Raw genomic sequence first — 27,126 nt, forward strand, 5'->3', positions numbered from 1 at the left:
CAACTTTTAAATCAAAGTTTATCATAGTTTTTAATTAACTAACCCAAAACAGCCCGCGGTGTTACTACGACGGCGTAAATCCGGTTTTACGGTGTTTTTCGTGTTTCCAGGTTTTAAATCATTAAGTTAGCATATCATATAGATATAGAACATGTGTTTAGTTGATTTTAAAAGTCAAGTTAGAAGGATTAACTTTTGTTTGCGAACAAGTTTAGAATTAACTAAACTATGTTCTAGTGATTACAAGTTTAAACCTTCGAATAAGATAGCTTTATATGTATGAATCGAATGATGTTATGAACATCATTACTACCTTAAGTTCCTTGGATGAACCTACTGGAAAAGAGAAAAATGGATCTAGCTTCAATGGATCCTTGGATGGCTCAAAGTTCTTGAAGCAAAATCATGACACGAAAACAAGTTCAAGTAAGATCATCACTTGAAATAAGATTGTTATAGTTATAGAAATTGAACCAAAGTTTGAATATGATTATTACCTTGTATTAGAATGATAACCTACTGTAAGAAACAAAGATTTCTTGAGGTTGGATGATCACCTTACAAGATTGGAAGTGAGCTAGCAAACTTGAAAGTATTCTTGATTTTATGAAACTAGAACTTTTGGAATTTATGAAGAACACTTAGAACTTGAAGATAGAACTTGAGAGAGTTCAATTAGATGAATAAAATTGAAGAATGAAAGTGTTTGTAGGTGTTTTTGGTCGTTGGTGTATGGATTAGATATAAAGGATATGTAATTTTGTTTTCATGTAAATAAGTCATGAATGATTACTCATATTTTTGTAATCTTATGAGATATTTCATGCTAGTTGCCAAATGATGGTTCCCACATGTGTTAGGTGACTCACATGGGCTGCTAAGAGCTGATCATTGGAGTGTATATACCAATAGTACATACATCTAAAAGCTGTGTATTGTACGAGTACGAATACGGGTGTATACGAGTAGAATTGTTGATGAAACTGAACGAGAATGTAATTGTAAGCATTTTTGTTAAGTAGAAGTATTTTGATAAGTGTATTGAAGTCTTTCAAAAGTGTATAAATACATATTAAAACACTACATGTATATACATTTTAACTGAGTCGTTAAGTCATCGTTAGTCGTTACATGTAAGTGTTGTTTTGAAACCTTTAGGTTAACGATCTTGTTAAATGTTGTTAACCCAATGTTTATAATAACAAAAGAGATTTTAAATTATTATATTATCATGATATTATGATGTACGGATATCTCTTAATATGATATATATACATTAAATGTCGTTACAACGATAAACGTTACATATATGTCTCGTTTCAAAATCATTAAGTTAGTAGTCTTGTTTTTACATATGTAGTTCATTGTTAATATAATTAATGATATGTTTACTTATCATAATATCATGTTAACTATATATATAACCATATATATGTCATCATATAGTTTTTTTACAAGTTTTAACGTTCGTGAATCACCGGTCAACTTGGGTGGTCAATTGTCTATATGAAACCTATTTCAATTAATCAAGTCTTAACAAGTTTGATTGCTTAACATGTTGGAAACATTTAATCATGTAAACATCAATCTCAATTAATATATATAAACATGGAAAAGTTCGGGTCACTACAGTACCTACCCGTTAAATAAATTTCGTCCCGAAATTTTAAGCTGTTGAAGGTGTTGACGAATCTTCTGGAAATAGATGCGGGTATTTCTTCTTCATCTGATCTTCACACTCCCAGGTGAACTCGGGTCCTCTACAAGCATTCCATCGAACCTTAACAATTGGTATCTTGTTTTGCTTAAGTCTTTTAACCTCACGATCCATTATTTCGACGGGTTCTTCGATGAATTGGAGTTTTTCGTTGATTTGGATTTCATCTAACGGAATAGTGAGATCTTCTTTAGCAAAACATTTCTTCAAATTCGAGACGTGGAAAGTGTTATGTACAGCCGCGAGTTGTTGAGGTAACTCAAGTCGGTAAGCTACTGGTCCGACACGATCAATAATCTTGAATGGTCCAATATACCTTGGATTTAATTTCCCTCGTTTACCAAATCGAACAACGCCTTTCCAAGGTGAAACTTTAAGCATGACCATCTCTCCAATTTCAAATTCTATATCTTTTCTTTTAATGTCAGCGTAGCTCTTTTGTCGACTTTGGGCGGTTTTCAACCGTTGTTGAATTTGGATGATCTTCTCGGTAGTTTCTTGTATAATCTCCGGACCCGTAATCTGTCTATCCCCCACTTCACTCCAACAAATCGGAGACCTGCACTTTCTACCATAAAGTGCTTCAAACGGCGCCATCTCAATGCTTGAATGGTAGCTGTTGTTGTAGGAAAATTCTGCTAACGGTAGATGTCGATCCCAACTGTTTCCGAAATCAATAACACATGCTCGTAGCATGTCTTCAAGCGTTTGTATCGTCCTTTCGCTCTGCCCATCAGTTTGTGGATGATAGGCAGTACTCATGTCTAGACGAGTTCCTAATGCTTGCTGTAATGTCTGCCAGAATCTTGAAATAAATCTGCCATCCCTATCAGAGATAATAGAGATTGGTATTCCATGTCTGGAGATGACTTCCTTCAAATACAGTCGTGCTAACTTCTCCATCTTATCATCTTCTCTTATTGGCAGGAAGTGTGCTGATTTGGTGAGACGATCAACTATTACCCAAATAGTATCAAAACCACTTGCAGTCCTTGGCAATTTAGTGATGAAATCCATGGTAATGTTTTCCCATTTCCATTCCGGGATTTCGGGTTGTTGAAGTAGACCTGATGGTTTCTGATGCTCAGCTTTGACCTTAGAACACGTCAAACATTCTCCTACGTATTTAGCAACATCGGCTTTCATACCCGGCCACCAAAAATGTTTCTTGAGATCCTTGTACATCTTCCCCGTTCCAGGATGTATTGAGTATCTGGTTTTATGAGCTTCTCTAAGTACCATTTCTCTCATATCTCCAAATTTTGGTACCCAAATCCTTTCAGCCCTATACCGGGTTCCGTCTTCCCGAATATTAAGATGCTTCTCCGATCCTTTGGGTATTTCATCCTTTAAATTTCCCTCTTTTAAAACTCCTTGTTGCGCCTCCTTTATTTGAGTAGTAATGTTATTATGAATCATTATATTCATAGATTTTACTCGAATGGGTTCTCTGTCCTTCCTGCTCAAGGCATCGGCTACCACATTTGCCTTCCCCGGGTGGTAACGAATCTCAAAGTCGTAATCATTCAATAATTCAATCCACCTACGCTGCCTCATATTCAGTTGTTTCTGATTAAATATGTGTTGAAGACTTTTGTGGTCGGTATATATAATACTTTTGACCCCATATAAGTAGTGCCTCCAAGTCTTTAATGCAAAAACAACCGCGCCTAATTCCAAATCATGCGTCGTATAATTTTGTTCGTGAATCTTCAATTGTCTAGACGCATAAGCAATCACCTTCGTTCGTTGCATTAATACACAACCGAGACCTTGCTTTGATGCATCACAATAAATCACAAAATCATCATTCCCTTCAGGCAATGACAATATAGGTGCCGTAGTTAGCTTTTTCTTCAATAACTGAAACGCTTTCTCTTGTTCATCATTCCATTCAAATTTCTTCCCTTTATGCGTTAATGCAGTCAAGGGTTTTGCTATTCTGGAAAAGTCTTGGATGAACCTTCTGTAGTAACCAGCTAGTCCTAAAAACTGGCGTATGTGTTTCGGAGTTTTCGGGGTTTCCCACTTTTCAACAGTTTCTATCTTTGCCGGATCCACCTTAATACCTTCTTTGTTCACTATGTGACCGAGGAATTGAACTTCTTCCAACCAAAATGCACACTTTGAAAACTTAGCGTACAATTCTTCCTTCCTCAATACTTCTAACACCTTTCTCAAATGTTCACCGTGTTCTTGGTCATTCTTTGAGTAAATAAGTATGTCATCAATGAAAACAATGACAAACTTGTCAAGGTATGGTCCACACACTCGGTTCATAAGGTCCATGAACACAGCTGGTGCATTAGTTAAACCAAACGGCATGACCATAAACTCGTAATGACCGTAACGTGTTCTGAAAGCAGTCTTTGGAATATCATCTTCTTTCACCCGCATTTGATGATACCCGGAACGTAAGTCAATCTTTGAATAAACAGACGAGCCTTGTAGTTGATCAAATAAGTCGTCGATTCTCGGTAGTGGGTAGCGGTTCTTGATGGTAAGTTTGTTCAACTCTCGGTAGTCGATACACAACCTGAATGTACCATCTTTCTTCTTGACAAACAAAACTGGAGCTCCCCACGGTGATGTGCTTGGTTGAATGAAACCACGCTCTAAAAGTTCTTGTAATTGGCTTTGCAGTTCTTTCATCTCGCTGGGTGCGAGTCTGTAAGGAGCACGAGCTATTGGTGCAGCTCCTGGTACAAGATCTATTTGAAATTCAATGGATCGATGTGGGGGTAATCCCGGTAATTCTTTCGGAAATACATCGGGAAATTCTTTTGCAATGGGAATATCATTGATGCTCTTTTCTTCAGTTTGTACTTTCTCGACGTGTGCTAGAACAGCATAGCAACCTTTTCTTATTAGTTTTTGTGCCTTCAAATTACTAATAAGATGTAGCTTCGTGTTGCCCTTTTCTCCGTACACCATTAAGGGTTTTCCTTTTTCTCGTATAATGCGAATTGCATTTTTGTAACAAACGATCTCCGCTTTCACTTCTTTCAACCAGTTCATACCGATTATCACATCAAAACTCCCTAACTCTACTGGTATCAAATCAATCTTAAATGTTTCGCTAACCAGTTTAATTTCTCGATTCCGACATATATTATCTGCTGAAATTAATTTACCATTTGCTAATTCGAGTAAAAATTTACTATCCAAAGGCGTCAATGGACAACTTAATTTAGCACAAAAATCTCTACTCATATAGCTTCTATCCGCACCCGAATCAAATAAAACGTAAGCAGATTTATTGTCAATAAGAAACGTACCCGTAACAAGCTCCGGGTCTTCCTGTGCCTCTACCGCATTAATATTGAAAACTCTTCCACGGCCTTGTCCATTCGTGTTCTCCTGGTTCGGGCAATTTCTAATAATGTGGCCTGGTTTTCCACATTTATAACAAACTACATTGGTATAACTTGCTCCGACACTACTTGCTCCGCCATTACTCGTTCCGACACCATTTGTTCCTTTCGTTCTATTAACCCCTGGTCCGTAGACCTCACACTTCGCCGCGCTATGACCATTTCTTTTACACTTGTTGCAAAATTTGGTGCAGAACCCCGAGTGATTCTTTTCACACCTTTGGCATAGCTGCTTCTGATTGTTGTTGTTGTTGCGGTTATTATTGTTGTTGGGATGATTGTTGTAGTTGCTGCTGTTGTTGTTGTTGTTGTTGTTGTTGTTGGGCCGTTTGTTGTAGTTGCGATTGATGTTGCGATTGTTGGGATAATTGTTGCGATTATTGTTGTAATTGCTGTTGTTGTTGTATTGGTGATTCTTATCACCGTTTTCCTCCCACTTTCTTTTGACTTGCTTCACATTGGCCTCTTCAACAGTCTGTTCTTTAATTCTTTCTTCAATCTGGTTCACTAGTTTGTGAGCCATTCTACATGCCTGTTGTATGGAGGCGGGCTCGTGTGAACTTATATCTTCTTGGATTCTTTCCGGTAATCCTTTCACAAATGCGTCGATCTTCTCTTCCTCATCTTCGAATGCTCCCGGACACAATAGGCACAATTCTGTGAATCGTCTTTCGTACGTGGTAATATCAAATCCTTGGGTTCGTAACCCTCTAAGTTCTGTCTTGAGCTTATTGACCTCGGTTCTGGGACGGTACTTCTCGTTCATCAAGTGCTTGAATGCTGACCACGGTAGTGCGTACGCATCATCTTGTCCCACTTGCTCTAGATAGGTATTCCACCATGTTAACGCAGAACCTGTGAAGGTATGCGTAGCGTACTTCACTTTGTCCTCTTCAGTACACTTACTTATGGCAAACACCGATTCAACCTTCTCGGTCCACCGTTTCAATCCGATCGGTCCTTCGGTTCCATCAAATTCCAAAGGTTTGCAGGCAGTGAATTCTTTGTAGGTGCATCCTACACGATTTCCTGTACTGCTAGATCCAAGGTTATTGTTGGTATGTAGCGCAGCCTGTACTGCGGCTATGTTTGAAGCTAGAAAAGTACGGAATTCCTCTTCATTCATATTCACGGTGTGTCGAGTAGTCGGTGCCATTTCCTTCAAAATAGTTAAATGGAACAAGTTAATCATACAGAATATTAAGAGTAGTTAATAGTATTTCGTAGCATAATATGAACTCATTTATAAAAGCTTTTTCTTCATATTAGCGTTTTATAAGTTTAAATTCGGGTAGTACCTACCCGTTAAGTTCATACTTAGTAGCTAATATACAATTCAACTACTACAATTCTATATGAAAAACTGATTATAATATTATTTCGCGTTCAAACTTTTATACAATATTTTACAAACTTACAATACCACTTATTTTACATAAAGCATGAAATATAGCACACAATAACTTTGATACAAGATAGTTGTGAAGACAATTCTAGCTAGTACACAAGTCGTTCAGCAAAGGCAATAAAGACACGTAATTCATACGTCCAGAAACAAGTCATGCATTCTGGTTTTACTAGGACTACTTCCCATCCTTGGTCTTGTGCAACATAACCGTTATGGCCGTTGATAAGACAGCGTGTTGTAACGTCATCAAAGGGACGAGGGTTACGTAATGTCCAACAGTCCCGTAATAATCTAAAAACCTCATTTCTTACCCCAATTACCGACTCCGTCACTTGTGGAAACATTTTGTTTAATAGTTGTAGCCCGATGTTCTTGTTCTCACTTTGGTGAGAAGCAAACATTACTAATCCGTAAGCATAACATGCTTCTTTATGTTGCATGTTAGCCGCTTTTTCTAAATCACGAAGTCCAATATTCGGATATATTGAGTCAAAATAATTTCTTAACCCGTTGCGTAAAATAGCATTTGGGTTCCCCGCAATATATGCATCAAAGTAAACACATCGTAACTTATGGGTTTCCCAATGTGATATCCCCCATCTTTCAAACGAAAGTCTCTTATAAACCAAGACATTCTTGGAACGTTCTTCGAATGTCTTACAAACTGATCTCGCCTTAAATAGTTGTGCCGAAGAATTCTGGCCAACTCTAGACAAGATTTCATCAATCATGTCTCCGGGTAGGTCTCTTAAAATATTGGGTTGTCTATCCATTTTGTGTTTTTAAACTGTAAAATAGACAAGAGTTAGTTTCATAAAAAAAATACTTATTAATACAAGCAATTTTTACATATATCATAAAGCATAAGAACACTATATTACATATATTACACCACACGAATACAACTATCTTATTCCGACTCGCTCGTTTCTTCTTCTTCGGTTTTGGTTCGTTTTGCCAAGTTTCTAGGGATATATGATGTTCCCCTAATACGAGCCGTCGTTGTCCACATTGGTTTAGAAAAACCTGGTGGTTTAGAGGTTCCCGGGTCATTGTTACAACTTAAGGACTTCGGGGGTTGACGATACATATAAAGTTCATCGGGGTTGGAATTAGATTTCTCTATTTTTATGCCCTTTCCCTTATTATTTTCTTTTGCCTTTTTAAATTCAGTTGGGGTAATTTCTATAACATCATCGGAATTCTCGTCGGAATTCGATTCATCGGAGAATTGGTAATCCTCCCAATATTTTGCTTCCTTGGCGGAAACACCATTGACCATAATTAACTTTGGTCGGTTGGTTGAGGATTTTCTTTTACTTAACCGTTTTATTATTTCTCCCACCGGTTCTATTTCTTCATCCGGTTCCGATTCTTCTTCCGGTTCCGATTCTTCTTCCGGTTCCGACTCTTCTTCCGGTTCCTCTTCGGGAACTTGTGAATCAGTCCACAAATCATTCCAATTTACATTTGACTCTTCATTATTATTAGGTGAGTCAATGGGACTTGTTCTAGAGGTAGACATCTATCACATAATATCAAACACGTTAAGAGATTAATATATCACATAATATTCATATGTTAAAAATATATAGTTTCCAACAAAAATGTTAAGCAATCATTTTTAAAGAAAACACGGTCGAAGTCCAGACTCACTAATGCATCCTAACAAACTCGATAAGACACACTAATGCAAATTTTCTGGTTCTCTAAGACCAACGCTCGGATACCAACTGAAATGTCCCGTTCTTATTGATTAAAAACGTTCCATATTAATTGATTTCGTTGCGAGGTTTTGACCTCTATATGAGACGTTTTTCAAAGACTGCATTCATTTTTAAACAAACCATAACCTTTATTTCATCAATAAAGGTTTAAAAAGCTTTACGTAGATTATCAAATAATGATAATCTAAAATATCCTGTTTACACACGACCATTACATAATGGTTTACAATACAAATATGTTACAACAAAATAAGTTTCTTGAATGCAGTTTTTACACAATATCATACAAGCATGGACTCCAAATCTTGTCCTTATTTAAGTATGCGACAGCGGAAGCTCTTAATAATCACCTGAGAATAAACATGCTTAAAACGTCAACAAAAATGTTGGTGAGTTATAGGTTTAACCTATATATATCAAATCGTAACAATAGACCACAAGATTTCATATTTCAATACACATCCCATACATAGAGATAAAAATCATTCATATGGTGAACACCTGGTAACCGACAATAACAAGATGCATATATAAGAATATCCCCATCATTCCGGGACACCCTTCGGATATGATATAAATTTCGAAGTACTAAAGCATCCGGTACTTTGGATGGGGTTTGTTAGGCCCAATAGATCTATCTTTAGGATTCGCGTCAATTAGGGTGTCTGTTCCCTAATTCTTAGATTACCAGACTTAATAAAAAGGGGCATATTCGATTTCGATAATTCAACCATAGAATGTAGTTTCACGTACTTGTGTCTATTTTGTAAATCATTTATAAAACCTGCATGTATTCTCATCCCAAAAATATTAGATTTTAAAAGTGGGACTATAACTCACTTTCACAGATTTTTACTTCGTCGGGAAGTAAGACTTGGCCACTGGTTGATTCACGAACCTATAACAATATATACATATATATCAAAGTATGTTCAAAATATATTTACAACACTTTTAATATATTTTGATGTTTTAAGTGTATTAAGTCAGCTGTCCTCGTTAGTAACCTACAACTAGTTGTCCACAGTTAGATGTACAGAAATAAATCGATAAATATTATCTTGAATCAATCCACGACCCAGTGTATACGTATCTCAGTATTGATCACAACTCAAACTATATATATTTTGGAATCAACCTCAACCCTGTATAGCTAACTCCAACATTCACATATAGAGTGTCTATGGTTGTTCCGAAATATATATAGATGTGTCGACATGATAGGTCGAAACATTGTATACGTGTCTATGGTATCTCAAGATTACATAATATATAATACAAGTTGATTAAGTTATGGTTGGAATAGATTTGTTACCAATTTTCACGTAGCTAAAATGAGAAAAATTATCCAATCTTGTTTTACCCATAACTTCTTCATTTTAAATCCGTTTTGAGTGAATCAAATTGCTATGGTTTCATATTGAACTCTATTTTATGAATCTAAACAAAAAAAGTATAGGTTTCTAGTCGGAAAAATAAGTTACAAGTCGTTTTTGTAAAGGTAGTCATTTCAGTCGAAAGAACGACGTCTAGATGACCATTTTAGAAAACATACTTCCACTTTGAGTTTAATCATAATTTTTGGATATAGTTTCATGTTCATAATAAAAATCATTTTCTCAGAATAACAACTTTTAAATCAAAGTTTATCATAGTTTTTAATTAACTAACCCAAAACAGCCCGCGGTGTTACTACGACGGCGTAAATCCGGTTTTACGGTGTTTTTCGTGTTTCCAGGTTTTAAATCATTAAGTTAGCATATCATATAGATATAGAACATGTGTTTAGTTGATTTTAAAAGTCAAGTTAGAAGGATTAACTTTTGTTTGCGAACAAGTTTAGAATTAACTAAACTATGTTCTAGTGATTACAAGTTTAAACCTTCGAATAAGATAGCTTTATATGTATGAATCGAATGATGTTATGAACATCATTACTACCTTAAGTTCCTTGGATGAACCTACTGGAAAAGAGAAAAATGGATCTAGCTTCAATGGATCCTTGGATGGCTCAAAGTTCTTGAAGCAAAATCATGACACGAAAACAAGTTCAAGTAAGATCATCACTTGAAATAAGATTGTTATAGTTATAGAAATTGAACCAAAGTTTGAATATGATTATTACCTTGTATTAGAATGATAACCTACTGTAAGAAACAAAGATTTCTTGAGGTTGGATGATCACCTTACAAGATTGGAAGTGAGCTAGCAAACTTGAAAGTATTCTTGATTTTATGAAACTAGAACTTTTGGAATTTATGAAGAACACTTAGAACTTGAAGATAGAACTTGAGAGAGTTCAATTAGATGAATAAAATTGAAGAATGAAAGTGTTTGTAGGTGTTTTTGGTCGTTGGTGTATGGATTAGATATAAAGGATATGTAATTTTGTTTTCATGTAAATAAGTCATGAATGATTACTCATATTTTTGTAATCTTATGAGATATTTCATGCTAGTTGCCAAATGATGGTTCCCACATGTGTTAGGTGACTCACATGGGCTGCTAAGAGCTGATAATTGGAGTGTATATACCAATAGTACATACATCTAAAAGCTGTGTATTGTACGAGTACGAATACGGGTGTATACGAGTAGAATTGTTGATGAAACTGAACGAGAATGTAATTGTAAGCATTTTTGTTAAGTAGAAGTATTTTGATAAGTGTATTGAAGTCTTTCAAAAGTGTATAAATACATATTAAAACACTACATGTATATACATTTTAACTGAGTCGTTAAGTCATCGTTAGTCGTTACATGTAAGTGTTGTTTTGAAACCTTTAGGTTAACGATCTTGTTAAATGTTGTTAACCCAATGTTTATAATAACAAAAGAGATTTTAAATTATTATATTATCATGATATTATGATGTACGAATATCTCTTAATATGATATATATACATTAAATGTCGTTACAACGATAAACGTTACATATATGTCTCGTTTCAAAATCATTAAGTTAGTAGTCTTGTTTTTACATATGTAGTTCATTGTTAATATAATTAATGATATGTTTACTTATCATAATATCATGTTAACTATATATATAACCATATATATGTCATCATATAGTTTTTTTACAAGTTTTAACGTTCGTGAATCACCGGTCAACTTGGGTGGTCAATTGTCTATATGAAACCTATTTCAATTAATCAAGTCTTAACAAGTTTGATTGCTTAACATGTTGGAAACATTTAATCATGTAAACATCAATCTCAATTAATATATATAAACATGGAAAAGTTCGGGTCACTACAACAATCACCCCAGTGTAATAGAAGAAGTCAATGCGCTTCGCGCTCGAGTAGTGGCTTTAGAGAATATGGTGCAAGGGTTACAAACACCAACAAATAACGAAGTATTAATTCATAATTTCAATTTTATTGAATAAATACTCCGTAAAAGTTATGTAATTTCTAAAGTCTTTAGGGATTATTCAGTTCTAGTTTCAACCGTAAATCAAATGAGTTTAATTTAATATTAACTCATTAAATCTATGTTACATCTGAAGAAAATATGCACATATATATTTTCATAAAGACTGTAATAAAATTCTGTTGTACAAAATATTAATTGTGAAAAAAAAAATTAACGGGTAGGTAATACCCGAGAGATACATAAATTCACAATTAATATGTTACATTTTTTGAATCTGATTAAGCAAATCATCAATTATACTCCCAAAATCTCACAACAATATACATTCTTGTATAGTAATCAAAACAACCATTCTCACCCAAATTTGATTACGCAATCTGATTTTGACAAATCAAAATCCAAGTTATGATTTAACAGAAGACATCACTCTTAGATTCCTACATCTTTCAAAGCTATACTTTGACTTCAAAACTGTGTTAGAACATCATATGTATATTAACGATTACAAACTGTGTTCAAACTCTCCGAAGTTTTTGAAGACACTTCAAACAATGAACAATCGAGATGATGATCCAACCACATATTACCCACATTTATGTACCTAAAAAGCTCTCGAAGCCAAAGTCATAGTTCGACGCGTATTCGTGTCAGACCCTTTGGCATTTATTAGCTAAAATGACTTTTCAATTCCTTTTCAAAGTAGACAGTTTTGTCACAGCTCCAGCAAGTCAACTTCGACTTTTCAGTCGGACTAGTCTTATTATAACCTCGATAGATACATTGCCCTTTCGTCATCGTTACTGGGGACCTTTCATATCTCGCCACCTTAGCAATAAACTTACCAACAACTTCAATTATCTTTGACTTTTCGAAAAATCATTATATTTATTGAAATCACATCATTTACTCATTCGCATCTTGTAACGAGAATTTTTCATACGAATCATCGGAAAACAGTAACCAGTATTTTGAAATCTTGCAGCATGTCTACGCCAACAGTTATATGTGTACGTAAAACGTCTATCTCCTGGACTTACATACTTTGAATGTGAAGTTCTGAAAAATATTTTGAACTGCAAACTAGTTCTTGAAATGCTGACGAAGCATCAAAAACTGTAAACGATCTTAACAGTAAAAAGTTTGATGACAAAGAATAGTAAGGTGGTAAAGCTGAGAAAAAGAGAAGGTTTGGAACTGGAAAACGGATTGAACAGACTATGAAGGAGGCTGTGGACAAATCACAAAGACTAAATCTGCCTTCAAAGAATCCAAATGGTTCAGTGCCTGCTAAAGACATTAACGAATACCTTACTCTTTATTCTAAACCTTTACAGACAAATCTTCATCATCATCCATCAATATTAGAAATTCTAAGATATTATCATATCTTTCATTATAAATATCCGCGATATTTCTGAAGATATTTTCACAACTAATCTTATCTGAAGTCATTTATCTCTTAGCGCTATCAGTGTTACATCATATAAGAAACTATTAGTTTCTATATTCTATAAACTTTCGAGTTTAAATTATGAATGTTTTTAAGTAGTGTTGGGAACTGAAGCATGAGTTAGAATAATATAATGACACTTGATCAACGTGATTATATTACAGTAAGTCATGCTGAGTTTCTAATGGGACATGACGATTCACAGACCATGCCGTCATCATGTTCCATGTTACACGACTCTTGTATTCTATTTAATCTCTAAAAATATCAAGAATATATTTTCTTGATGATTCGGTCTTTTCAGGGTATTCTGGTAATTTAACAAATCAAGATCGCGCCATTACCATTTCCTTCTTAGAACATTAACTATGTTCATTCTGAAATTCATATCTGCGAATATTGGACCATTACAAATGTTGCTTAATCGCAAGAAGAAGAAATGAAAGGACAAAACTCCAAAATAGAAATTGGAGTATAAATCGCAGCAAATAGAAGGGAGCATTAACTATGGATGTCAATGATTATAGAAGACAAAAGCAGCGGCTTTGAAATATAAGGGATAAGGGAAGATATAAAACCCAACAACCACCCAAAAATTATAAACCGTATATATCGATGCATATAGCAATATAAAGACACGGAAGAACTAAAAACACTATAAAACCGAGAGTATAGTAGAAGTAAATAGATTCTTCCGGAGGCAGATGAAAAAGAAGAATGACAGATATAAAAGTGAGGAGTATATCGAGAATCAGTACTAGATGAAGCATATTGACAAATACTTTAAAATATGAGTTGAGGGAAAAAGAATGGAAGGTGTGAGTTGTAAGGAAACGAATGAGATGGATTTATAATGAAATACCCGACAGAGAAATCAAGATGGATTATCGTATTAATTCGAAGAGAATCATAATCTCCTTAATCACCGAAGCATCAAATCCAACATAGATTACAAAGATTTTCTTTAAATTCGGAGATCAATTGTGATGACGTCAAAAGATATGACGAATCACTATAATCTTATTTCCTTCATTTACGATAACTTCCCTCATACGCTTCGAGTAATCGAATTATTTTATCCATACTTCTTAGACATGATAAAACTTCATAATCGTTACGTCATAATAACATTCTCATTGTTAGCCATAACGACCTCTATCAAATTTCGGGGACGAAATTTCTTTAACGGGTAGGTACTGTGACGACCCGAAAATTTCCGACTAAATTTAAACTTTATCTTTATATTATTCTGACACGATAAGCAATGTTTGTTAAGTTAAATCTCAAGGATTTTAAACTATGTTTATACATTCATTTAAACCTCGACCAAATTCCAATGATTCACGAACCATTAAATGAACATATATGAATATGTATGTATATGTGTATATGTTATAAATTGAAAATGTTAACAAAGTATTTAAACGTATAATGCTTTATATGAACGTATTTGTTTCAATATGATTATCGACGAAATTAAAAAAAATATATTAAATGATTGAATTATCAGAAACATTGAATTATGATTACAAGTCTCTGTTGAGAGGTCCACTATGATTTGAGAAAATCTATTACTCTTAACGATATTTGGAATAATTTGTAAAGCTATTTATAAATAAAAATAAAAAGTGTCATTTACGAAAGTTAGACAAAATCTAATGGAGAATTGGTTTCTATAATATTCTATTAATCTATTTTCAAACGTACAAAAACGTTTTCAGTTTAAAAAGAACTTTATTATTAAAACGTATATAACCCTTATAAATATCTGGAATCACTTTTGATAACTCATTACTTAACCAGTATAATAAATATAACGATATTTATATTTTATTTCATTAAATATATATAACGATTCAAATTAATATTATATATATTTATACGCGTATTATACATACATAATTTTTATACTTTTACTATACTTTAACTTTACTTTTACTTTACTTTTACTTTACTTTAACTTTAATAACTCACTTTAATAATTCATACTTTAATAATTCACTTTAATAATTCATACTTTAATAATTCATACTTTAATAATTCACTTTAATAATTCATACTTTAATAATTCACTTTAATAATTCATACTTTAATAATTCACTTTAATAATTCATACTTTAATAATTCACTTTAATAATTCAAAAATTTATTATAAATAAAATTCAATAGGTTTCATTATTTTATAGAAACTTGAAAATATATTTCTCTAAACTCTCTCAATCGATTTATATATATATATATATATATATATATATATATATATATATATATATATATATATATATATATTTGCTCTGTATTATTTCAAGATATTATTAGTATACATAAAATATTACGACGGAGTGATGTTCGAGTGATTTCAAAATAGTTTTTTGAATGAGTCGAAGCTAAGGAAATTATGGGTTATAGCTATGGAGGTGATGGGTATGCTCGTGAGGTTAATCTAGTGTTTATCATCTCCGTTGCGTCTACGTACTTTCCTGCAATATTGAATCTCAATATTGATACGTGAGCACTCATAACTTAACTTTTATATATCAATAGTGTATCCCTGACTAGTGCTCGAGTATATAGGATTATGCATGCTTGTACATTCGATATTGTCCTTAGATAGGTTTGTTGAATCCTGAATTAGATACATATGCTACTGAGATAGGGTATATGATATGCATGTCATTGAAAAGCTAGCGAAAAATTAAGAACTTTTCATTTAGATATCGAATGGTTTCGATGAACGGATTAGAAGTTATAGTCAACTGAATTTTAGTATTATTGTTAAAATGATTATTATTACTATCGTCGTTATTATTTTAATAGAAATATCATTGTTATTATAAAATATCATTATTACTATTATGTTAGTATTATCATTTTATCATAATACCATTTTTAGTAAATATAAATATTATTATTTTTTTATAGAATAATAATTATTATTATTACAAAATAATACAACTTTTACTCATTATTATTATGATCAATATTATTTTATCAAATAAATAGGGGATACAAAGATATTTTTCACCACGCGTAATATAATTACATTAATAATACTTACCACTATAGTTTTACGATATTAAGTGAACTTTATAAATTTTACTACTTAAGATATATAAAAGTATATTTTATCATATATAAACGTTAATATAAATTTTTATTAATAAATGACTTTTATTATTATAAAATCTAATAAATATATTTAAATATATAAAACGACTATAGTTAAGTTATATAATAAACACGTATAAATTTTAGAAGTCATTTTATGTCAAGTTGACTTTTGTTGACTTTTGCATATTAGTCTCGAGCATTAGGATTGTGGTACACTATGACTTGACCAAAAATTATTAGACAAATATTGACCAACATATAAATATATATAATTAATATAGGTTCGTGAATCCGAGGCCAACCTTGCACTTGTTAAATGACGTTATATGTATTTTTACTACGAAATACAGTATGGTGAGTTTCATTTGCTCCCTTTTATATATATTTTTGGGACTGAGAATACATGCGCTGTTTTTATAAATGTTTTACGAAATAGGCACAAGTACTAAAACTAATTCTACGTGGGTTTAAACCAGAAATATACCCTTAGCTTGGTAACATTAAACTACTTGTCTATGTACGGTAGGCACGAATCCTAAAGATAGATCTATTGGGCCTGACAAACCCCATCCTGACTATGGGATGCTTTAGTACTTCGAGGTTATTTTAAACACACCTGATCTGGTGTACTTCAGAAGGTAAAATATGAACGTTAAGGCTTGTTACCGGGTGCCTACAACTTATAGAATACTTTTATACACTTGCGAGTGTACATATATTTATAAACGGAAATCTCGTGGTCTATTAATATATTGAAATGATTGTTATGATAAACCTATGAACTCACCAACCTTTTGGTTGACACTTTAAAGCATGTTTATTCTTAGGTATTAAAGAAATCTTCCGCTGTGCATTAGCTCATTTTAAGGATATTACTTGGAGTCATTCATGGCATATTTTGAAAGACGTTGCATTCGAGTCATTGAGTTCATCAAGATTATTATTATGTCAATTATGGTTGGATGTATTATGAAATGGTGTGCAAGCCGTCAACTTTCGTTGTAAAGAAAGTTTTTCTTTTAAAAACGAATGCAATGTTTGTAAAATGTATCATATAGAGGTCAAATACCTCGCGATGTAATCAACTATTGTGAATCGTTTATAATATACACGAACGGGTCCTTTCATATTGGGTTTTGTTGTTGTTGTGTTGTTACCTTACACCAGTTATAAACCAAGTTTCGATGAAGCAATGATACCCGATGAAATGCCTTAAAATTAACCATTGCGTTCATGAAGCCGTATAATGCATTTTTTTTAAAGACACATGTTAGGAAATGCTATGATACTTTGTAACATGTAACATTAGAGCCATCACCGTGTTAATATTTAGAAAATGCTCATGCACAAAATGTTCAGATAAGGTGTAGGTATTTATGAAGTTTGGCTCACCTAATATCCAACTTTATTATCATGGCTAGAACGTCAATCTGCTTTCATGTCTTTCGAAGAGACCTGGTTATAAGGTCTACCAAAAGAAGAGTGGATAATTTGTTGATAAACATTATAGAGATGAATGGTAATGCATGACCCCTAAATATTCATAATTTTTTTTATAAAATGCTAGCAAAATCCAATATACTAACAGATGAAAATTATAACCCAAATGCAAAAGAAAAATGTTTTTCTTTGAAGCCATGATAGACAACCTATAACCCACAAACAACCTAAATGAGACCATGATTTTTACGGATTATTTGCTAAATGGGTTTAAAATAGAATGACAGTTTAATTTTACCTAAGATCAACAGGATGCAATTATGACATACTTGGAACCATTAGTCTTACTCCATTTCTCGTTATCATCATGAACATGCTTTAGAGAAGTCTTCGCATCAACATACGATTCATTCATGCACGTTCCCAGTGAATTCACTACAAAATGAATAGCATAAAAGTTAACAAACTTACCAACAATGAAGTTTTTATATAGTTGCAAGAACTTTTTACAACTAAATTAGAAAGATAAATACCACTAATATCCCGGTTTGTAGCAATGTAAAGACCAATAAGTGAATCGTAGGTGTAAGTCAAAAGCCTTTAATCTCAGATCCTTAACACACTATCCAGTAACAATCCCAAACAAACAATGTGAGTATATCTACTAATATAAAGAAAGTTGAAAAGGGATGCAAATTAGAAAGATGTGTTGCCCGCTTTTCTCTAATCTTTTACTCCAAATGCTCCACTTATCGTTTCTCGAATTCTCACTCCAGCAGTTGGATTTTAGGCCTTTGCTTCTAACTTAAACTCCATGCTCCCCCAACTCGAGTTGTCCATAAAAACTACATCATGTATAACCACAACTCCTTTCATATTTAGTACCAAATTAGTTTTCAACAGATGCCTTTCGCCTTTTCTTTCAGTCTGAGATCAATTTTCATGATCATGAACAGGCACAATGGCTACATTTAGGAAAGTTAAAGGTCCGTATGACATAATTTTAGGAGCAGCCAGGTATCACATAATTGCATTATTTTAAACCCAAAATGGGTCAATTTGGGTTACCTGTTTTGACAGATCATTGATTAAATGGGTTTAAACAGTCTTAAATAAAAATGCGTTAAATAGCTTGACGGTCAAAATTTGCGCAGAGCCTAACCTCCTAAATAATGTTATTCAAATAATTATCTTAAAAAACATATCATAGATATAAATTTGTAATAATAGTGTACTCAAAATGGTTACAGGTCAACCTAACAGGACCCATTGGACTCATTACCTGGCCCGAAAATTTTTTCACCAAGAGATATAAGTTTACTCATAAATACATTCAGTTGACTAAACAACGTAAGCATTCAACTTTTATTTGACAATAAGAGATTACTTGAATGTTTTAGCAAGAGCCATAATTTCATTTAAAATTGCATTAGAATCCTACATAAAAAATAAAAAGGTCAGTCAAAATAATATTACTATGGCACTATTCATTATATCGAAACAAAAACCACAAAACATGTCACCAATGAGTTACCATACTAAAGCAAACGACCACAATTTTAACACGATTAGATATTGTTAAACGGTTAAGATAAAATTTTAGCTCATATACCTCCAACGTCTTACCATCAGCAACAATATCTTTTCAATGAAAACACCACCTATCCACTACAAGCTTCTATAGGAACTCAAAGTTCGCCCTAACTGCAACATAACCGATTTGGAATTAATTAAAGATTGCACTCTGAAAATAACCGATCCTACTTCTTTGCTTGGGCATCACTAAAAAGCTAGTAGCATCTTCCCATGGCTACATCTCAAAGCAGCACCAATAAGGTCACTTCCATTCCCATGAAACTTATGCCAAAACACAACACTGAATAGTGAATCGCATCAAATCCTACCAAAACAATAATCCATATCACAACTATTTATACAATATATCCACATGAGCACTGTGATGATAATGTAATTATACCTGGCAATTGAGACCCAAACACTCAAATTCGGGTCAAATTGGTCAAGCTTTCGGGTCAATTGGGTCTTGAGAAAAATTAAGCCTAACAATGTAAATCAAAACTTAAAAAAAGATTCAAATGAGTTTCTCTCCAACCTATTGAGTCCTATACAAAAAAATGAATGAACGGGTCTAATGGGTATCAATACTCAAAGATCAATAAATAGAAATAGGTCTAATGGGTTTTGTGAATGGGTCAAATGAGTCAAGTATAAAAAGTTTAATCCGTCAAAAATTTATAAAGCATTCATGTTTATATCATTTATTATGTATATTAATGTTTTTTTTTATGTATATTTAATAAATAATAATAACTAAAACAATGTAATAAATGTAAAAAAAGTGATGTAACCCGTTTGACCCATTTGACCCAATTGACATGTGACCCGTTTCGACCCGTTACCCAAACCGACCCAACCTAAACCATTTTGACCCGTTTAAAAAATTGACCCGTTTGACCTATGACCCATTTCAACCCAAAACCATTTTGACCCGTTACCCAAACCGACTCAACCTGACCCGTTTGCCAGGCATAAATGTAATTAACGTCAATCAACATCACAACAACTCCTAATACATGTTTTTCATGAACAAAGCAGAAAGATGCTACTCAATATAGGAAATACCATCAAATGCTATATTACCTGATCACCACATTCAGTTGATTACCTTATAACAAATTGTAATAAGCAGGTACTTATGAAGAGATGAACTACTAAACATTAAAGAGTAAAATACAAAATAATATATATAATCATTTATTCCAATTGAGAATGATATTCAACTCTTGTACATGACATTCAAGCTTACCAGAGTTATAGTTTTTCTACATTATATTACAACCACCCCATAGATCTTTGCTTTTCATAAGAGTCTATCTACATTATTTTGCAACCACTAACCAATCATCAAAATTCTTACCGTAAAAACATCATTGAAATATCATAGCATAAATACATAACCTAACACATACCTTGTTAGATCTTCAAATGCAATTCAGCAAAGATTTATCATCTTGTCAAAAAGCGTATTAGTTTCAATGGTTGCCATCGATCATTTTAGCCACAAAACCACAAAATTAAACCACATAAGAAAAACATATACTAAATTAATCAAAATTCGTAATTAAAACAGCAAATCAAAGATGGCAGCTTAGTTAATTAGATCAGGCACCAAGTTTACACAATCTTTGTAGCCTTTATATGTAGGTATAAGAAAGAACATAAAAAAGACATCATGAAGGTTAGTAATTTAGTACCTGAAAGGAATTTTGGCAGGACCTGAAAGGGATATCGTAAGGTTAGTAAATCAGTACAAAAGCAACTTACTCCGTATTACTTAAAAAATTAATGATCAAAACATATACGACAATAAATCCATTAGTTTCTGCATCAAAACAGATTCAATACACTTACAATCAATGATAAATTAAACTAACAATGGAAACATATACGTAGTAAAATTTAAATTAAAACGATACCCGTATAGCAGAAGGATCGGGGCAAAAACAGAGAGAAACGCCAAGTGCAACAAATCAAATCAGGATTGCAAGAATCTGAAGTGTTCAAGATTAGGGATAACCTGTTTCGAAGATTAGGGCAAATCGCGAATGATCAAGAATCATAGATTATGATTTATGGGGTCGAATGATCAAGAATTCTTCTAGCAATTGAGGCGATCTAGGAATTGTGGTGTGTGTTTTTCAGGATTTTGATGAAAGGTACACGTTGTTGTTTCAAGAAACAGAGACACGGAGTTAAATAATTAATATAAGTTTTTTAATTGTAAAATAAATATATTTATGACATCAAGCAGGATGTTTAGAATTTTTTCTTTTTATTTTTGATTTTTTTTTTAACAAAAGAAATTACTATTTTATGATGTCATTATTTTAGCAATATAATAGAATTTATAGATAAAAAGAAGTATAGTGTCTAATGACTACTATTAAGGTTGTCATTAAGATTATATTTTACACATAGATTATATTTTATACATAACTAGTACTAGTATTAATAGTAGTACGTTAAGGTAGTGGGTTATGTATTTATTAAAAGTTAATGGACGGTTACCATTATAGTACAATTAATTAAAGCGTACCTGAAAGTTGAATTAGAAACACAGATACATGAAAATGATCTTCTACCCTAGATAGACCTATTGGCGATGAACACGTCGACATGGAATTAAATTTTGAAATCTCTGATTTTCAAACGGGCAAATGGGTTGATCCAGTGGGTAATAGTAGACACTCCAATTCCAATCTGAACCTTGAGGTGTATGAAAAGTACAAAGGTTCAGTTTTAAAGAAAAAATCGGTGTCTATGCATTTAAAGGTGGTCGAGAAAAGAAGCTTTGAAGAAAGAGTACCATGTGAATTAAAAGTCAACCTAGAGTTTACCTTTTGTATGAGTGAAAAGGCTTCCCATGCTTCTGACGATTACGTTCCAGGTACTGTATTCTCCAAAAATATCACGACTTGTCCCCATGTTGGAAACAGGCCCAATTCAAAGTTTGGCAATGGGCGTGAAATAAATCCTCATAAACCTACCACAATTAATAAGAGCCCAGAGTTTGATGTGGAATTACCGGATGGCCCTACTTTTTATCACGCTGCAAGGTTTAGTCACGACAAACAAGACTTCTATCGTTGCCCAACAGTTGATTGTAGATCGTTGTGTGCTATTTATAAGAAAAATTCGCTAAAAACAAAAGGTCTTCCTAATAAGGACGTGCCTGCAACAACAAACTGAAGTCCATCAAAGGGATATAAAAAGAAGAAACTTAAGACGAGATATCTGTGAGGAAGTCGGGTTCGGGTCTGCAATTAATTCTGAAGACGATATAGGAGAGGAGATCGACATTGAAGAACCTTCCAACGACTTTGTAAAAAAACCTATTAAAGTATATGGTAAAATCTTAAACCCTAAGAAAAATCCTAAAGAAAGGGAGGTGTTTGGAATTTTCTTGAGGGTATGTTCGATAGTAGAGAACGCCCTAACAAATCCGAACAATGAAGATCGTGGAAGTGGTGTAGTGGAATGTTGATCTATGAACGTTCTCGGGGTTATGACATGGGACCTTGGTTTTGAAAGACAATTGGATGGTTATGAAACTAGCCAATTTATAACATTGAAGATATTGTTAGAGGATATCGAGCTAGATGAGGCTAAAGAAGATACGGTTCAATGGGTTCGCTCGATGGATAAGATATTTTCGGTGGTGGATGGAGTGCGCGTTATGTAGGCTTCAAACGTCATGTTGGAGTTTGATTGGGTCAAAGTGGTTTGGAACCTGATAGTTTCATCAAAGGTTGCGTTTTTGCATTAGCTTGCTTTATATGGTGGTGTTCCGGATATAGAGATGTTAAGTTATAGGCAATGTTCAAGAGATGGGTCGGATGATAAATGCGGGTGGTGTGCAGCTCATTTCATGGACATTCAATTTGTGGTCTTCATTGTTAGAATGGTGGAATTTAGGTTGGGAGATGTCGCCTTCTATTATGGATTTTTCCCTAAATTGGAGAGGCGGTATGGGTATAAAAGCTATTACTTTTTGGGGTCTAGTAAGGCCGGCTACTTTATGGGCAATTTGGATAGCAAGGAACGACGTTGTTATTTAATGTCAAATATTCGTGTTGGTATGCGGTTTCATAGCTTATAAAAGTGAAGGTGTTTGGCTTGTCAACGAAAAGATAATCTCGAGATATCAAATATACGTATGGGTGGACCATCCTTTTTTGCTTCTATAAAAAATGGATGGATAGAGGTATGAGTTCCACTGCAGAACTTGATTTTAAGTTTGGGAGTGCTACTGAGATGGTCCATTTTAGTTTGCTCAATAAGGGTGTGACTTGCTTACTTTATTGTTATTTTGTTGTGTTCCTTAGAATTTTGTAGCTTTCATGGAAATCGTCATTGTAATTTCATGCCTTTCGAAATCATGTACTGCTTTTTCTTTTCACATTTTCGTGAAAAGCTAATATATTTAATTCTGTTTTTCGAAAAAAAAAAAAAAATAAATAAACTCAGAAAAAGTAACTGAAATTTTGGAACTATCAATCCTGAATCAAAGTCTAAAAGAAGAACTTGAAAGCAAGTCAAAAGATCAATCAAAAACTGTAGAAGAGAAGGAAGGCTACGAGTCAAAGGTCAAAGAATTAGAATTGGAACTTGAATCCTTGAACAACCTGAAAAACGAATCTGGATCGCTAATCAGAAAAAAGGTGTTGAACTTTCGGAACTTATAATCATGATTGAAGGTCTAAAGGAAGACCTTTGAAAGCAAGTCAAAAGATCAATCTAAAACTGTAGAAGATAAGGTCACTACACAACAAAAGTCAATGAGCAGGAGTTAACGAAGCAAATCGAAAGCAATTAACAATATAAACTTGAATTACAAAAGCAACTGCAGGATATAATTCAAGAAATGGAAGCAACTTTGGTTGAAAATGCACAAATAGTTAAGCAACTAAAGGAGAGGGATATCACCATTTTGACTGAAATCGTCAGTAACCTTGAAGTCAAAATCCGTCTCACAAACCATAAGCTTCGTGTAACATAACATATATTAAATGAAAAAGAAAGCGAATACGCACGCAAATAAGAAAAGTTGCATCAAGAAAATAAATCACTCATATCGAGAATTTCTATATTATCAAACACAATCGCAAATTACAAAGAACATGGAAAGTGTGTTAAAAAGGAGATCATCCACAAAAGTTAAACGAGATAACAGGTGGCGCATGGATTCACTAACTCTAAAATCCGAAGAACATCACGGGCGCATATTAACACAGATATACGGGATCATGAACAAAATCCAAGCTTCAATGATTTTAATAAAGAGCACAAGTTTCCATAGAGATGGTCTGTAAAGAAAAAGTAGCAACAATGGTGGTAACAACTAAAGGCACTTGAAAGTGAGGAGGGCAAACTAAAGAATTCACTTGGTCAAGCTTGAAAACAACAATCAACCGTAAATGATGAAATGATTAGAGAGAGGCCACACGACATCTATATATGTATGTTAGTCGATTTTTAGACATCATATACATTACATGTTTTTGATGTTGAATTTGTTTTATACTAGTACTAGTAGACTTATATGCTTTTGATGTGGATATGAACACTGCATTATGTCAAAAAGATTGGTTTGCAGTTGAATTCTTTCTTGTATATTTACATATGGAAAATTAAGCGTTTTTAAGCGAATCATAAGACTGTATAATGAAAAGAATCACATTTAACAACGACTAGCAGTAGGTACATAATGTTGCTATACACCATGCTTGATGGTCAATCTCTCATTTATAGCCCGAGCTCGCTCAATCTCATTGTATCTTAGCTCAAACTCGATATATGAAAGCCATGCTTCCTGTTCAGGCTCCCAATTCATCCATCTTTCAAATATCTGCCTAGCACCTGCAAATTTTAATAACGCGTGTAAGTACAAATTATGCATATACAAATTTCAAAATTTTCGTTAATTTATGTATTAACCAACACAAAACATATTAATGTATGACTATAAATATATAAAATTGCATAATTGTAACTGTTATTATACCTGCAACATTGCCAAGCATCTCCTCCATGTGTATATACTTATACCACAACTGATCAACCCTCGGTAACAACGTAACCGCGCGGTCCCACACATTCCTAGCATGATTAATAAACTTATTCTTCATCTCCACGTCAGCATACTTCAACCACATTGTATGGTCTCTATAATCAACATCAAGTGCCCGTTCCCAAACTGATCTGGCACGGTTAAAATCCTTTTGCGATTCCTCCCACTTAGCGTATTTAACCCACACACTTTTATTCCACCTCACTCTGCTTACCAAATCTTCAAATTCATTCCGTTTACGTAACCGATAGTCTGCAAGTTCAGTCGGATCAGTGATTTTCTGTTTCGGTGGTCGGATTTCAGATTCGTGACGTTCGCGAGCTTCGGGGAGGATTTGTTCGGCGGTGATTTGGATTGGGGCGGGGGTTTTGATTTTAACCCTAGTTAGTCGTGGAAGCTTTACTTCCGTTTCTTTGAGGGTTAAATATCCCAAATTGGGAACTCCTTCGAGATTAGCCATGGTTGATTGGGAGGATTTGCAGAGAAATAAAGAGATCTGAGTGAATATGGGGATGGAAACCTGAAATTAGGGTTTTACGACCTGAGATGGTATACGTAGCCGAATAATTGAAAATTCTAGGGTTCGGTCGGATATAAAAACGAGAGGCAGGTATGGAGTAAAATCGGATGCGGGTTGGATTATGAATCCGTTAACGAATGATAATGTGATGCTATATAATGGGATTTGTTAAACTTAGCCATCAAGCCTACTTTTAAACTTGGCAATCAAGACTACATTCGCTGAACTTAGCCATCAAAGTTACATTTAAACATACCTTCTATTTATATAATTATACGGAGTAACTTAATTATTTTAAGGAATATTTTAATTTATTATACTATATAATAAATATGGACATTGCCCACCAATCATATCCCGCCACACCATAAAAAAAAACTACAGTATACCAGTAACCGCCAGGGGTACTTTCGTATATTTACACCCCATATATTGCATTAAAAAAAAAAAAAAATACCTTGAAACAAATCTGATAAACAAAATCACACACCAAAATTGACAACTTATTAAGTAATTTAAAAAATTGCAAAAACAAAAAAAAAAAAAAACCCTTGAATTACAAATATGATAAACAAGATCATACACCAAAATTGACAACCTCAAATTAATAAGTAACAAGCATTAGTAAAAAAAAAAAATTTCACCTATCAAAACACCGCGATCAATCACCACCGGTAGCCACTTCCGCCAACAAACACCGTCAGCGATGATACCGTCGGCTTCTTCATGAACCACATCCCTCCACATAATACTGTAGCATACTGTAAGTTTTTTTTTTTTTTTTTTAACAAACCTCAAATGCTCCACCAAAGCTTAAAACTTCAAACCCCAATCTACCTTCGGCCGGCGCACACAGCCACCTTCGACCACCACCTGTTACCAACACGACGTCAAAAAAGGGAGTGCCTTCCATCACCACCAAAATATTATATCTGAGTAAATACAATCAAAAAAAGAAGAGGGGTTAATATAACAAAAAATATAAACATCTTTTACTTAAATATGTTTAGGCAGATCTTGAATACAAAATAATTATAACTAACAGATTCATCAAGAAAATATATAATAATAAAAAGGGCAATCTACATCTTTATATATATATATATATATATATATATATATATATATATATATATATATATATATATATATATATATATATATATATATATAATAAAGACTATAATTAAATTCTATGAATTAATTTTACTTAAGTACCTGTTCTTGCCAAAAAAAAAATAATAAAAAAATTAGTTGAACCGAATAATGATAGAAGAGTGGTGAGAAAAATAGGTTGAGAAAATAAGTAGCTGATATCAAATGGAATATGCCACCGAGTATAAAGGAA

General features: G+C 33.3%; 1 protein-coding gene across 1 annotated transcript; it reads right to left on the reverse strand.

Annotated features, from left to right (window-relative positions):
* Nucleotides 1-24,792: 24,792 nt before the first annotated feature.
* LOC139856041 (pre-mRNA-splicing factor CLF1-like) lies at nucleotides 24,793-25,788 on the reverse strand. Its single transcript, XM_071845273.1, has 2 exons — nucleotides 25,193-25,788; nucleotides 24,793-25,047 (listed from the first exon to the last, which is right to left on the reverse strand). The coding sequence occupies exons 1-2, from the start codon at nucleotides 25,716-25,718 to the stop codon at nucleotides 24,902-24,904; spliced, it is 672 nt and encodes a 223-aa protein (XP_071701374.1). The 5' UTR covers nucleotides 25,719-25,788; the 3' UTR covers nucleotides 24,793-24,901.
* Between the last annotated feature and the right edge of the window lie 1,338 nt (nucleotides 25,789-27,126).

This window comes from Rutidosis leptorrhynchoides, chromosome 6, assembly GCF_046630445.1.
Source record: "Rutidosis leptorrhynchoides isolate AG116_Rl617_1_P2 chromosome 6, CSIRO_AGI_Rlap_v1, whole genome shotgun sequence".
NCBI lineage: Eukaryota > Viridiplantae > Streptophyta > Magnoliopsida > Asterales > Asteraceae > Rutidosis > Rutidosis leptorrhynchoides.